The following is a 15384-nucleotide window of genomic DNA, read 5'->3' as shown; positions in this document are numbered from 1 at the left end:
TTCAGCATCACACTTCACAGCAAACACCTTCAACTTTTCCTTTTGCTTTTGTATAGCCGAAACAGTTGTTTAGCAATCCCAAATTCTACGCACAAACTAGCCATAGACGCGCCAGACTCTAGCCTTTCAATCAATTTTAACTTTTGCGCGATACTTAAAGATACACATTTTCGTTTAGGTGCCATTATAATGTGCAAAGAATTAACTGAACATAAACAAAAAAGATACTGCTACATGTCGATTTATTTTTCCAACTACCCATTAGTTCACAAGTGCATCAATAACTGCCGTTGTTACCGCCGGCGTGACGGGCTCGTGACTAATAAAAATAGCCACCTCGGCGCACCGCGCACCGTTGCCACGTCTCCCAATCCGCCCACCACACACTGTTGCCAAGTCGCTCGCACCTCGCGCCAGCAAATACCCACGTATGATGCGCACCCCACTTTTGCAGATGTCCGAGTTATCTGATGTCCGGGATATCGAAGTACGAGATATCAAGAGTTTACTGTATATGTATAGTCAGAACAAAGGAAGAGATTGCCTCTGTGTTGAAAATGTCATCATTTTCTCTTTCTACTGATGGTAGCACTGACCAGAATGCAGTTAAATTGTACCCTGTCGTAGTTTCATTTTTTAATGAAAAATTAGGTAAAGTTTGCACTCTTCTGTTGTTGCTGCTTGAATGCACCAATAATACAGGCAAAGGAATTTTTACTGTCCTAGATAATGAATTAACTTCCTTGGATATAAGTTGGGAAAACTGTGTTGCCTTTTCTGCAGACAATGCAAACACTATGATAGGATCCAACAAAGGAGTATTCTCATTTTGCAAGGCCAAACACCCTTCCATAATTCTTCAGCGCTGTTCTTGCCATTTAATTTATTTGGCAGCACAGAAAGTTTCTACCCAGCTCAGTATAAACATTGAACAGTTTTTGGTTCAGGTGTTCTATTTTTTGGACTAAAGTAGTAAGAGACAGAACATCTTGAAATTGCAACAAGAACTCAGGGGGAATAAACCACATAAAATTTTGAAGTGTGTAAACACCAGGTGGCTTTCACTTCTAGAAAGTGTCATAAGAGTTTTGGAACAGTGGGAGCCTCTCAAACTGTTATTTTGTGAACCAGACAGTAAACTTACTGCTGCCACTTCTCAGTTTGAGAGCATCAAGCCACTGATGCAAAATCCTTTAATAAAACTCTACTGTCTGTTTCTTGGAAACACTGTTCCTGTTTTCAATGCTGTTAATGTTTTTTTTACAACAAGAGGCTCCTGCCATTCACATCCAAAGACATAAATTGCAAGGTCTTCTTATAGATTTACTGGTCAGATTTGTTAAGCCATCAGCTTTGCTATTAGGCTCCACATCAATCACTGATGTTAACTTTAAGAAGAGGAAATTCCAGAAAGATGATACCGATTTAGTTATTGGCGCCAAATGTAGAGCAGAATTAAAAGCTTCAACAAGCCAGTCTGATAGCCAGACATTTTATTCTTCTGTGCGGGCCTTTTATGTTTCATCAAGTAGTTACATTTTGGACTTTCTGCAGCATGTTGAAGTGTTTGATATTTCATTGAGAACAACTGCATCTTATTCCTCTGTACTGTATTTTGTCGAGAGATTTCCAAGACTTATAAATGTTTCAGAATTGGATATTCTGGAACAAGAATTTGTTGAGTATCAATGTGATAGTTTCTCAAGTGATACCCTAAAGGAAAAAAGAATGGATGTTGTCTGGTACAAAATATCAAATATTAAAAATGAAAGTGGCCAACCAAAGTACAAAACTCTCCCTAAAATTATGTTAGTCCTGTTGACAGTCACACACAGCAACGCATCAACAAAAAGAATATTCAGCAATGCACGCCGCAATCAAACTGAATATAGAGCGTCTCTATCAACTTCTACTTTAGGCGCTCTGATGGTAGAGAAAGTGAAAAGTAAATCGTACAGTGAGGTGTGTTACAAAAAAAATTCACCAACAAGGAACTCGAAGAAGCTAAACATGCTACTGGGAACTTCCTTACCAGTTGCAGTGATATGTAGAAAGGTATGGATGTGTCCGATTTCTGTTTTAACATAGCCTTATGATTGTGTATTAAGCTCAATTTTTATTTTTTCATGTTTATACCTGAAAATGTATTTTATAATTTTATGAATGTATTAGTGTATGTGGACAATTTTGAATGTTTGCAATTAACTTGGGGATGAAATTTTGCCACTCCTGATTTACACATATTTTATTTGCATTACTGTGATTACTGATGGGTGTGTTCAGAGGTTGGCAGCACTGCTAATGCAAAAGAGTGCTCTCAAGCTATTGTTTCTGTAATTCAGAAACTAAGTATTTTGTATGACAATATAGTTTCAATAACATCCGATTCTGCTCGGTACATGAGTAAATGTATCAATGCAATTAGAGTGTTAGTTTCTGAGGGACTCTTGAACATACAATGTTGGGCACATAAAATTAACTTGCTAGCGAATTTGTGGGCAAGTGAACTCAAAGAGCTCAATGAGTGTGTGAGGCAAACAAAACATCTTTTCTTGAACACACGCAAAAGAAAAAATGCATATTTAACATTTCTCCAACAAAAATACCCTGATAAACCTGAAAAGGTAAAACTGTTCCCAATGCCAGTTATCACTCGGTGGACCTCTTGGTTTAGAAGCGTTGATTACCTGAAAGACCACTTGTGTGACATTGTCGAGTTTGTCCAAACTTACCAGGATGACAATTCAGCAGTGCAGTATTCCCACAGTTCTTCATCACCACAAGTGTAAGTGATCCAGTGTCAAGCTGTATTTATTGTCGAACACTTCAGCAAATGTTGCAATTTACTGCAACTATTAGAAAGCTCTTCAATTCGTCTTGCTCATACACTTCAGTCAAAACTAAATGATATATCCAAACTGTTTTCTTTGCTCTCTGATGGTTTTTTTTCGAAAGCACATCAGAACTACTGGAGACTGTACCCAAGCAATTCAGGGATGGTTGTCATCCCAGTTCAAATCTGTTTTGTCATCCCAGTTCAAATCTGTTTCTGTATAGTGCCTGAACAAACTATCAAGTCTCAGGGAAAATGACAATGCAAAAACATTCATCTTAGCCATTGGAACACTTTTTGATCCAAGGAATGTTATTAAAAGTGTTCCTTGTGACATTTCTTGCTTTATAAGATGTGTGCCCATTTTAGAACAACTTGTTTCAAACCAGTATCTTGAAGCGTACAGTGTATTCAGAGATACCATTAAAAAATAAGTTGAGAGTGGGATTGATGTAGATGTTTTGAATATTTTGTTGTCATTGAAGTGTGATTTTCAGTGTTTTGTTGAGTGTGCTATAAAGGCTTTGTGGATTCCCATTAGTAATGTGGATTGTGAAAGAGGATTCTCGTCTTATGGAAACATTATGTCAGACAAAAGAACCCACATCACAGCAGAAAATATGGAATTAATGGCTGCAATGGCTTTCCCATCAAGATAGATAGCAGTAGTCAATATTTCTAGCAAAATTTCAAGACTAAACATTTTTTTATATGAAGAAAATTTCCAATTAAAAAAATATAAACCATTTTTTTCCAAAGTGCATTATCAATTTTTAAAACTTTTTACTTAACAAAACTGCCGAAAAGAGCAAAAAAAAGTTTTAGAAATGATGAAAAAATTACCGAAATTCACTTTAAAATCAACGAAAAATACACCGAAATCAACAAGAAAAAATGACGAAATTTGTCTTTACTTTTCACAGAAAACAGGTGACTACTTATCGGTGGTCAATATTTTGCTAATACTGATTATTTATTGGTAAAGACCCACTTTTGAACGTACACCTATAGTCTAGGGTAGACTGTTTCTTCATGTACTGGCAAATACTTACTTGGAGACTGTCCACCATTTCACGAAACATGTCGGGCTCCTGGTCTCGGATTGCAAACGACAGTGCATGGAAGCGAGCGAGAATCTTCATGGCCATGGAAGTGTGGGCATAATCAAGCCCTTCCAATCGCGACGTGCTCTTGTACCCAGCCGGAGCAAGATCCTCCAGTGATATGAAGTCATTCTCTCCATCTACCAAGGCCTTGTAGAACCTGCAACAATCATATCCCTAACACCAGTGCTACATTTATCATAGTTTGTGTTTATAAAATTTTTTCAATGTCTATCAAGGATTTTTTCCTTTGTTGATTTAGTGCTATGTGCTGTGATGTCTTTAGAAGTTATCTACCACATATTTCACAATTACATTTATCATGGTAAACTCTACAACTACCACGAATTAGCATTCTTTAACTTTGATGCTTCCCTGGTAAATTTTTATTTTATTTTTTTCTTTACCACCATTCTATAAAGGCTTGGCCAGAGGTCTGTCACTAAACAGTGCCTAAGCTGCTCTAATGTGATGCCACCATCAGTGTGGCATTCACGTTCAAGGTGACTTGCAAGCAAGCTATACAATAGTGACAGTCTCATGTCCGATAACCGTTGTTGGATATATATATATATATATATATATATATATATATATATATATATATATATATATATATATATATATATACATATATATATATAAGTACCTTTTCCAGTGTTTGCTTTCGGTAAAAAGAAAATCTATAATATCGGTTACACAATTTTAATGCTGCTTGGAAAATTACAAGTGAAGTCTAGTGTGCAGCTTCTCAGCTTATTGGTGCGTAAACAACTCCACTTATGTCACAGGGTGGTCTTTCTCCATTCAATTTCTGTCCTACTTTATCATTAGGGAGACAGAATTCCCGTGCTTGCTTCTCACCCCTTTGTAGGGTTGCTCCTATTTACACAAGAGAAGATTGGAGGGAAAATGGTGAAGGAGGAAAAGCTGCTCAATACAATATAGCTAGGGATATGCACTTTTCATGTTTATTTGTTCACAGAATTCGAGGTTATTTTTCTGGAAAATCAATGTTATTTTTCTCTGAAAGGTAGGTTATTTTGACTACCAAAATGGATAACAGTAATACCAATTTCATATCTCAAGTGTCGTGAAAATTGTTTTAACACTTAATACACACCAAATACTAACTACTTAATATTAAGAAATATGACATTAAAAAGGTATAATTGAAATTGAATGTCCAGTATTTGGAGAAGTATAAAGTCATTTCTCAATTCTTATTTAAATACTTACTGTACTCACTGAATTGTTCACTTCAAACCATTGACAAACTGGGACCTTATTGCTTCAAAATTATTACAATTTACAACACTTAATCAACACAGCAAAGACTATTTAAAATGAAAGTAACTTAAAATAAATGAATATCAATTAAAAACAACACAGTAAGTAGGCTACACTAACTAAGTTATTCACAGCTCAAATCTTCAAAAGATAATATGGCCATTGTTGCAAGTTTTGACTCTGTGAGTGTTGTTCTTCTATCCGTCGACACTGTATTAAACGAAGACAAGAACCGTTCACAGTCAACATTGGCACAACGGAACCAAATTGCTTCGAAACACTTGGTCGCAAAATCTGGCCTCGTTAATTTCACAACTCTAAAAAGCTGCGAGAATGTCTGGGCGATTACTTTCTGAAACCTGCTGGTTCAGTGCCACTTGCACCTGACAGAAACCTGAAGTTATTTCTTCAGTATCCAGTTAAGTAAATCCAAAAATATTTCTAATATTTTCAACCAGGCTTGGGTTTACTGTTGCTGGGATGATATATTTTGGATCCAATACTTTAAGGTGTTCAAACATTTTTTTGCTGGGATCCTGTGCCATTAAAGAAGTCAACTTTGCTTGGGCTTGTGAAACTATTCTTTGAAGTGACAGTTTTGCTTCTGCTGCCTTAGTTGGGGCAAGAGAGACTAGTGCACTTTGGGTGTTATCAAAGTAAACACCATTTGAAACAGCTGTGTAGCATTCTTTGAGATGCTCCAGTTCACCATGTAGCAAATGTGAAGTTGGATATGATGAACCCTCCAACTTTAGCATCAAATCCACCAATTCCTTGGCATGCTCCTTTACGAAAATTGCTTGTACATGAACAGCTGCCAGATGCTGTTTGCTGATGGCACTGAAGTATTCTACACCAGCATTCTGAAGCGCTTTGATCTCGTCGTTTTGGCAGAAGTCAGCAATATCAAGCAAATAATCTGCAAGGTAAAACACAGATGTGAACCAAGAGTTCCACCTAGTAATTACAGGAATGGGGAACAAAGGTCGTTTCTCTCCGTACTTCTCTTCTAGGAAACTTGCGTACAGGTGTTGCTTCTTCCTAGCATTGAAAAACTTTTTCTGTACCTTAACAACAGTAAGATTCAGCTCGGACAGTTCTTTGATCCACACCCCACCAACAAGATTGAGTTTATGTGGCCAGCACTGCACATACTGTAAATGATCGCTAATGATTTCCAAAGCTTTGCTGCACTTGACCATGTACCTTGCAGAGTCTGTAACTAAGGATCTCACATTGTCATATTTGATGTCGTACTTATGCAAGGAAACAACAATTGCTCTTGTGCATGTAGTTGCATTAGCTGCAGCTAAAAAATGTACCCACCCACAACAATTTGTGGCTTATTAAAATCATCAACAAAAAAATAAAATAAAACAACAAACACACATCTTCCCATATGATCTGTCGTTTCATCACAAAACACATCCACTCGTTTCTCTTTCAGGACTCTCTTTAGGTCTTCTACTTGCTGGTGTGCCAAGTCTTACACGTATTTTTCTCTCATAGTAGGTGCATTCGGCAAATCACCAGCTCCTTCTATGTACTTATCAAGCCATTTCTTAATGTTGGGATTATCAAGTTTTTGTAAAGGTATATTTGCTTTAATGAAAGCCTCTGTGGTGTCCTTGATGAAGTTAGTCTTGAAATCTGTCTTCATTGCGATGTTACTAAAAGATGCCGATATCGAACACTGCCGGTTTACACTTTGCTCAGCAACACTTTCTGTTGCCCGTTTCTTATGTTTTTCACTGCCAATAAGCTTTGCACATGAGTCTTTGCGGTCTCATGTCACAGACACATTACAAAAACGACAGAAAATGGTTTTTTCATCGCTTGCATACAAACCGTGTTGTGAAAACTCTCCGGCCCATTGTTTGGCAGTCACTACAGGTTTCTGCATTTTTGTTAACAAAAGTAACTACGGTAAATTAACGCATTTTTGTTAAAAATATTTATTACTTCGGATAAGTATGTAGGCCTACGCCACGTAGGTATTAGAGCACAACTACCATGCCACGCAAGTTCAATTCATACCGTTTACAAGTTTGTCGTATTCAACCACGCGCGGGCACGGCCCTAAACAGCTTTGTTTTGTTGTGACTTCGTGTGAGTGTGCGTGAGCGTGACTGCGCGCGCAGCCTACCAGCTGTCAGCTGCACTGCTGCTGCTGATTGCATCATTGTGTGAGCTCAGCGAGTAACGATGTGTTGTGTAGCTACTGCGTATTTGTTTGATGTTTTGTGTACAAGTGTATCAAACTATACTTACGTCTTTGCTTACATCGTTCAAGTTATTCAAAACATACAATTTCGCCTCTATACATGTTTATTATCTTTGAAAGATTTGTGCAATGGGAGTGCATGACTTGATGTAAGCTTTTGGACATACACCATTGCTAAGCACTTTTTCTGTAGAAGAAAACTAAAAAATACCCAAGAGACAAAAAACACAAATTAAGCAAAAAAAATTGCTGTTGTCAACAGGATATAAACACCACATAGTATTCCATAACAGGAATATGGTCAACAAATAAAGAAAAACAAAGAAAAATGGACTAAGAGAATGAAAAAACCCCCACAAATGATGACAGCACAAAAAAATTTGAACCCAAAAAAATTAAGCACAACAGTTGAAACGAGACAAAAACACAACAAAACGAAAAGACAAAACAAACATAATAGTTTTCTAAACAAAAAAAAAACACAAATGATGACAGCACAAAAATATTGAACCAAAAAAAATTCAGCACAGCAGTTGAAACGAGACAAAAACACGACAAAACGAAAAGACGAAACAAACATAATAGTCACACAGAGTCACACCTGTGTTTTCGTACCATATGCGTCTCTGCCTGAGGACGGGAGCAGATAGCAGTTCCCGAAACATCGTTGTTTCTGTTTTGGAAAAACTATTGTGTTTTGTTTTGTTGTGTTTTTTTCTCATTACAACTGTTGTGCTCAATTTTTTTGGTTTCAAATTTTTTTGTGCTATCATTTGTGGAGGTTTTTTTCATTCTCTTAGTTCATTTTTCTTTGTTTGTTGACCATATTCCTGTTATGGAATATTATGTGGTGTTTATATCCTGTTGACAACAGCAATTTTTTGCTTAATTTGTGTTTTTTGTCTCTTGGGTATTTTTTAGTTTTCTTCTACAGAAAAAGTGCTTAGCAATGGTGTATGTCCAAAAGCTTACATCAAGTTATACATGTTTACACAGTTTTTCTTACCATAAATACTAAAAACATCGTCACATGTTCGCATGTGAGAGGAAGCAGCGCATAGTAATCTAGTTGAATTATGGCGGCCGTGTTGCGTTTACTAATTCTGCACCAGGTTAGGCTTACATTACAGACTTCGTCAGAAGTACGTATTTTTAGCATATTTTAATCAAATAGTTATGGATATCGGGTTTATTTGTTTCCAAATGTTAAGATTCGCGTAAAAATAGTATCCTATAATGTGGATATCGGGTTTATTCGTTTTAAAATGTTAAAATTCACGTAAAAATGATTTTATTGCAAATTCGTGATTATTCGCTTTAAAATGTCAAAATTCACGTAAAAAATTGTTTTATCGCAAATGCGAATTTTGCATACCCCTAAATATAGCACATTACGGAGACAATTTTTTTACACCTCTTTTTTCCTCTTGTCTATTGTATTTTATATTTATACCAATCCTCTTTCCCCTTTTCATTGTCAGTTCCTTCTATAAAAACTAGCACAAATGTTCAGTTAGTGAAAACAATATTAATGGGGCACAGATGTATCAAACCTGTCGCAATAGATATGTGAAGACTTAATATTGCCTATGTCACCAGTTCATGAACATTCACGATGAAGGTAGAGGCAGGGAGAGCTATTAACACTGCTGGAGATACGGTCACTGTGCTCAACAAAATGCACACACACAAAAACACTGACTGGTTTATTAAAACATATTGCCAGCATATCAGAGTGAGCAGCAAGGATGGGTTGTGCATTTTGGGTTTTTATTATTATCATATATCATAGACTGTAGGTCTGAGGTTCCCCAATTTTTTGGTTCCTTTAAAATACTGATCTTAAATCCAACTTCAAAACTCTTCGGTTTTAGTTTCAAGTATTTTTGTGCGATTGTTATCCCACGATTTATATTGTTGGTAAAATGTTTATCCTGAGGGAAAGATAAACAAAGAAAAAATTAATTTTTGGTTGTGTTACTAATGTCATGCATAGTAATAACTCACAAAAAATTTTATGCCCTAGAGTAAAGTACATTTCGTTATGCCCTAGAGTAAAGTACATTTCTTTAAAAAAATTTAGGGAGCGATGAGAAAGAAAAAAGATGCCATTTTAGTTTCAACAATTTTTAGGCTATAATTTCTTTCAGTAAATTTTTGTATTCGTTCAATAAAATCAGATATTTTAATAGAATTCTTGAATTTTTACCATGCCTGACCTCTACATACACTGTTGGAACCAATGGTGCCTCTCTGTTCCTCTCATAAATTGGTAGTAGTTTTTTTTATAAGTTCAAAAGTTAAGATTTCTAGCAGTTCAAAAGTTAAGATTTCTAGCAGTTCAAAAGTTAAAGGGCCAACTATAATATAAATAAAGCATGGCAGCGAACATATTGCTTGTTAAAACTGTAGACTTTTAAAAACAAATGACACTTACACTATCATAACATGTATAAATGAATACCAATAATGCTGAAATATAAAATAAGAATGTATCTTCGCTGTCACTATCGAACACCAATAGTGATTAGTCTATTTTATGGTTTGAGGTTAGCTTAACAATACTTACTTTTAGTTCAATGGTTCTTTAGAAAGCTAAGAAAAGCATATTAGAAACAGCTGATATAGCTTGCTTGCTGAGTAAGAATGCCCTTTTTGATGTTAAATTTACCAGTGGCATTTGTAACAGTCTTTATTTCTTGTATTAACCATATGAATTTTATTTACACTAATATGTATTGAGTATCATAGGGATAAAAATATACCTACTAAACATAGTGTACTATAAATTGTTACCTAACTTTCTCTGTATCATTCATGTACAGTTTGTCTGTAAACAGTCACGTACGTGGAATGATGATTACAGATACTAGCAGGTGAAAAAAACTCTGGTCTGAAGTTGCTAGATGTGCAATACTGCAAAATAGTATTCAGTTTGAAAGATTTCAGTGGAAACTTTAAAATGTTGAAAATAGACTTCTCAATTATCTAACATATTAGTTACAAAAAATTTGCTGTCACTAATTTTTTTGTAACTCTGCACTAAATGTAAGACCATTAAAACCATTTAAAATATATGTTTTTAGGTATCATAACAGTAAACAATTAATGGAAGATTTATCTGATTCCCCCCTCCCACTAGTATCTTGCCATCAAATATACGCAATGTTACTTTCTAAATATGAGAAATTTTATTCATACATTTTTATGTTTAGAAAGCAATTTTTGTGAATGTATGAATTAAAAGTGAAACTCAGCCAAAGTTACATCATCAGTTGTTGTTCTTGTTAATTTATATGAGGTTCCTCAAAGATCATTTGTTTTTTGCAGGTCTGTAATATATTTAAAATAAAAAAAAATATACATAAATTATTCATAAGACCATGATGCATAGGTCTACAAATGTGAAGGTTGTAACAGTGTATAAACATGTTACTATTCTACATTCCCAGGTTTTTTTTAGCACAAAATATTTTTTTAAGTAATCCTCGCCAAGCCACACTATCCAATCAACAGGGTGTCTACCAGATTTAGTAAATGAAATTCCCTGATTTTTCCAGGTTTTCCAGGTCTAAAACTTAATTTTTCCAGGTTTTCTTTAACACAATTACGACATTCCATGAAACTGAAAAAACTGCATAACAGTACATTGACGAGTTTCAAAGTAAGTATTTCAACTCACTTAAATTAGTAAAAAAATAACCTTCTTCCAGATGTGGTCAAAGTGACTCAATTGATGGCAAATAAAACATGCTGCTACAAATATTTCACACACTTACTTTTGCAAAAACATTAGTAAAAGGAAGCTTCCATCAATTTCGCAGTGACTCAACTTTTGCGTCTATTGCACTTGCTTCAGAATGAGCCAAATCCAAACACTCGAGCCTTCTTCAACTGCAATGCCTTGATCTCCTCTTCAACTATAATTTTTCCTGCCTTCATCTTGTCTGTAGCTTCCTTTTCTTTTTATTTTGTTTGCAGGGCTTCCTTATGCCTACAACTAGCATTTCTTACATACTGTAACATGGACTTGGTGATATCAACATGCTCTACACCTCCAGAACGTTCAACAAAGTTGTACACTTGTCTTTGTGCAATCAGTGTTTCTTCCTGCAAGTTTTCAGTCAGCAGATTAGAATTCACTGAAAATCCTCTTTCCAATGATGCATTTCCATGAGAAAGTACCAACATCAGCCTCACAAACTTTAGAAGGCCTGTTTTGGCAGCTACTGTAAGTGCCTTACGAATGAGCATCCACAAGTGATCAAGGTGCCCGTCTTCTCGAGAAAAAGACGAGAACAGTGCTTCAGAATCTTGCGAGGAACATACCAACTCATATGATCGCTCAATGTTATCAGCTTCTTGTCCTGATAGCCACCTGTTTTTAAGACAACATTCTAATCTGTAATTCACACGCTGTTTCCTCACACCCGAATTTAAAGCCACAGACGGACATAAGCAGGAAATTCCCATGGTAAGTTTGTACTTCAGGGGACTTTTGTCTTGAAGTTCCTTTACCATAACCTTTAGACAAGTCCTAACCTTTTTTCAGTAACAGGACAGACTTTTCTGGTACTTTCTCTTTCTTGATGGCATGGTGTACTGCATAACCCAACTTGATATTGTTAGCAGTCAATAGACTTTCCTGGTTATCTACATCCAATCGAGACACATTGTGTTTCTATCTAAAGCTCTTCAGTACCTCTGGTTTCACAAACTTTCCTGCCGAAGCTAATAAACTTTCTACCAGTGAATCATATAGAAAAGGTGCCATGGGTGCTTCACTTTGGAACATTGTCAGAAACAATTCCAGCTCTGATGCCAAAGAGTGGAAGAATGTCAATTTTAGGTACTTCTAGAAGATTATCTTCAAAGGCACTTTTCACTACATTGAAAGAGACAGATAAAATAGAAACTTCACTAATAAATTTCTTTAGATGGGGTAACGTTTTCATGGCACGCTCAGCAACTGCAGTATTTTCTAACCATCTGATTGTACAAAATTTCTTGGGAAAAAGCTCTGATCCAGTTATTATAATGTAATCTGCCCTCCTTGCAGGTACATGCTTAAACAAATAGTAACTGTGCCTCTAAAAACTAACAATGTCCCATTGTGTAGCAGAAAATCCAGTTTTGAAAGCACCATGGACCGTATGAAGCCCACAGCTACCAATTTCTAGCAATGATGGCGAATCTTCACAAAAAGTGTCTGTGATATGTTTTTTTTAAAGCTAACAAAAATGCCCAGTTTACGTTGGGGCCATCCATAGATACCTGCAGAATATTTCGAATGTCAACGGAGGAGAGAGCTCCCAAAAATGCTTGCAGTAAACACAGATGTGGTATGCCCCAAGAACATTGATGTTAAGTAAGCTGAAACAACTTGGTCTTATTCGAGCGCGGGAAGCACATGCCGCAGCACGTCACATCAGCAGGATAACAAACCAGCTTGAACCAGTTTGTATCACGTGATTTGATACCACTTCCGAATCCGATGGTAAACAAAAGAAAATGGACGTGGGAACTGTTCGTTATTTGCCATTCAAAAATAAAAACGGGAGGGGATATACACTTGATGCTACGTCAATGCAAAATGATCAATAAACAAAAAACATATTGCCAACTACAACCTACCAAACAAAAATTCCCTGATTTTTAAAAAAATTCCCTGATTTTTCCCTGATTACAATATTCCCTGATTTTTCCAGGTTTTCCAGGTCAGTAGACACCCTGAATCAATGTAAGTTTTCCAGAGTCTGCACAGTGGGCAGGGGCAACTGAGTAATGTGAAAAGCATGCAATGTCACACTAACCCAAGGGTATATACACCCGTGTCTGCGCTACCCAAAAACACAACTACCACCTACCCCACCACACATGGAACATTGGTGAGTTGCCTAGGACAAAATTGAATTCCCTTAGTTATATGCTAATTGGTAGGAAGTGTAAGTGGTCAATTTCTGAGAAATAAAAAGGAGATACAGAAACCTGTTTAAAAAGTAACCACTTAAGAAGTTTTCTTGCTTAATACATTTAAATTATTTTGCACTTAACCTAAAACACAATGTAATTAACCCCCTTTAACTTATTACGGTTAAAGAGTTTAAATTTTCAAGTCCCATGAAAGAAAAACTTCTTGCATAATGTTTGTACCGTTTTTCGATAATAAAGATGTAAATGATTATATGTTTGAAATGAAGTGCATAGAGAATTCATGGAATGTAGCATAATTAAAAGTAATTTCTCATGGAGAAAATTCTTTGTAAAAAATATGGTAGAATACTTTATAATAATGTAAGCTATGTAATCTATCATTGTAAATCAAAACTAATCACTTTCATATTCATGCTATTAAACTTTAGGCAGCATAAAGGATATTCCTGAACTATACTCTTACCCAGGTATTTCAATAAATGGATGTTTGGGCTTCTTTTTTTCTTGGAATGCCATAAATTTTGACAGCACCTAGAAAATGTAACAAAATCATGTTACACTGCATATACACTGTATTGTCGCACGATACATTTTCATAGTGATAATTGTAAAACTATAAAAGTTATTGGTGAATGTAACCATGCATAGTTTTCAATCATTTGGAGTATGGTATGAAGAATACCTTAGGTTCTTTTTGAGAGAGAGAAGAAAAATCTAAAATCGAATAACGTATCCAAAACTAAAGGTTAATTATTGTGATAAAAGAACACATTTTGAAAGTGCTGCTTGGTTTTTTCAATACCATTAAAGGCTTAGAATTTACATATCTTGATTAAAATACTGACCAGTCATTCCAACTGATGACTCTTTGTATGGAGGGCAACATATTCTAACACCACCACAGTTCCCGCAGCGCTCTTGGTTGTTGCAAGTGAAGAACTGGTTCCAGAACTGGCGCATGAAGTGGAAGAGAAGCAGGAGCAAGAAGGTGAAGGAGAGCAAGGACACCACCACAGTTAAGTTCAAATACAAAATAAAGAAAAATTTACATGCAGAAAAAAAACTTAATTCATGAATATGTTAACACTTAATTAAGTACCTCCTTCTTAGCTTTTATTTTTAAAATCCAGTTATTGAGTCTGTAAAACTTGTTAAAAGAGTGTGAAAGAATAAAATTAATAATTTTAAATAATTAACTTTTCTATCAGTTGGATGAATAAATTTGGTAATAAAATGGAATAATTTCAAACTGTCTATGTATATACCTGTATAGTATGGAGCCTATTCTATTCATAAGATACACGAGTTTATATTTTATTACTGTACTTCTGAAACCTGAAACAGCCACGTCGACGATGACGTCAGGGCGCGGCCACTGCTATCCCGTCTTCCGTTAGGCTTTCTCTCTCTAGTTCCACCTCTCACTCCTTTCTTGTATCCCCTCCAGTCTGGGTTCTGCGCGTGCGCGCCTGGCCGGGGCCATGTTATTTAAGCCCGGGAGAGCCCGGACTCGTTCTTATTCTTCGTTTAGGTCTGCACCGACTAGTAACTGTTGTAATTACTAATCGAATGTAGAGGTCTAGAAAAGACTTAGGCGAGTGACGGCGTGGCAGCGAAAAACGAGCATGGCAAGTATTCGATAACTGTGGTGTTCGTGGCAGACGGTGGCTCTGCGTACCCATGATTTAAATTAATGATAGTTTTTTCCTCTAAATTATATGTTTTGGATGCCACCTGGAAAAAATTAAAGTTTGGGTTATATCGGTTTTGGATTGCGTTTGTGAGAATTTAATGTTTTGAATACTCCTTAGGGAGCTTCACTCCTCGAGACCTTGCCATGGGTCGTTAACCGCAGCCACGTGCGTGGATCTTAATTGTAAAGTCGCTCTTTAATATCACGTTGGCTTAATTGATATTTCCGTATATTCTAACGTGACGAGTCACTGTAAATGTAATTGTCCATTTAACTTTTCCATTTTAAATTGAATCAGTAAGTGGTC

General features: G+C 36.0%; 2 protein-coding genes across 3 annotated transcripts in view; one reads left to right on the top strand and one right to left on the bottom strand.

Annotated features, from left to right (window-relative positions):
- Positions 1–15384, bottom strand: part of LOC134527388 (uncharacterized) — a 78194-nt gene that overhangs the window by 9457 nt on the left and 53353 nt on the right. For both annotated transcript variants that reach the window (XM_063360039.1, XM_063360038.1), the window contains 2 exons: positions 13848–13915; positions 3886–4096 (listed from right to left, as the gene is read on the bottom strand). In XM_063360039.1, coding sequence (XP_063216109.1) covers positions 3886–4096; positions 13848–13915 — 279 coding nt within the window. The remainder of the gene's footprint in view (positions 1–3885; positions 4097–13847; positions 13916–15384) is intronic.
- LOC134527389 (uncharacterized) lies at positions 1077–14486 on the top strand. Its single transcript, XM_063360040.1, has 2 exons — positions 1077–2055; positions 14334–14486. The coding sequence occupies exons 1-2, from the start codon at positions 1243–1245 to the stop codon at positions 14457–14459; spliced, it is 939 nt and encodes a 312-aa protein (XP_063216110.1). The 5' UTR covers positions 1077–1242; the 3' UTR covers positions 14460–14486.

The sequence above is a fragment of the Bacillus rossius genome, chromosome 1 (assembly GCF_032445375.1).
Source record: "Bacillus rossius redtenbacheri isolate Brsri chromosome 1, Brsri_v3, whole genome shotgun sequence".
Classification (NCBI taxonomy): domain Eukaryota; kingdom Metazoa; phylum Arthropoda; class Insecta; order Phasmatodea; family Bacillidae; genus Bacillus; species Bacillus rossius.
This window is presented reverse-complemented; position numbering and strand designations above follow the sequence as displayed.

Excerpts from the sequence above, each read along its gene's own strand:
- LOC134527389 (XM_063360040.1), top strand. The coding sequence starts at position 1,243 with ATGCTGTTAATGTTTTTTTTACAACAAGAGGCTCCTGCCATTCACATC. Across the intron at positions 2,056-14,333 it reads TTGCAGTGATATGTAGAAAG|AACTGGCGCATGAAGTGGAA; the intron begins GTATGGATGTGT and ends AACTGGTTCCAG.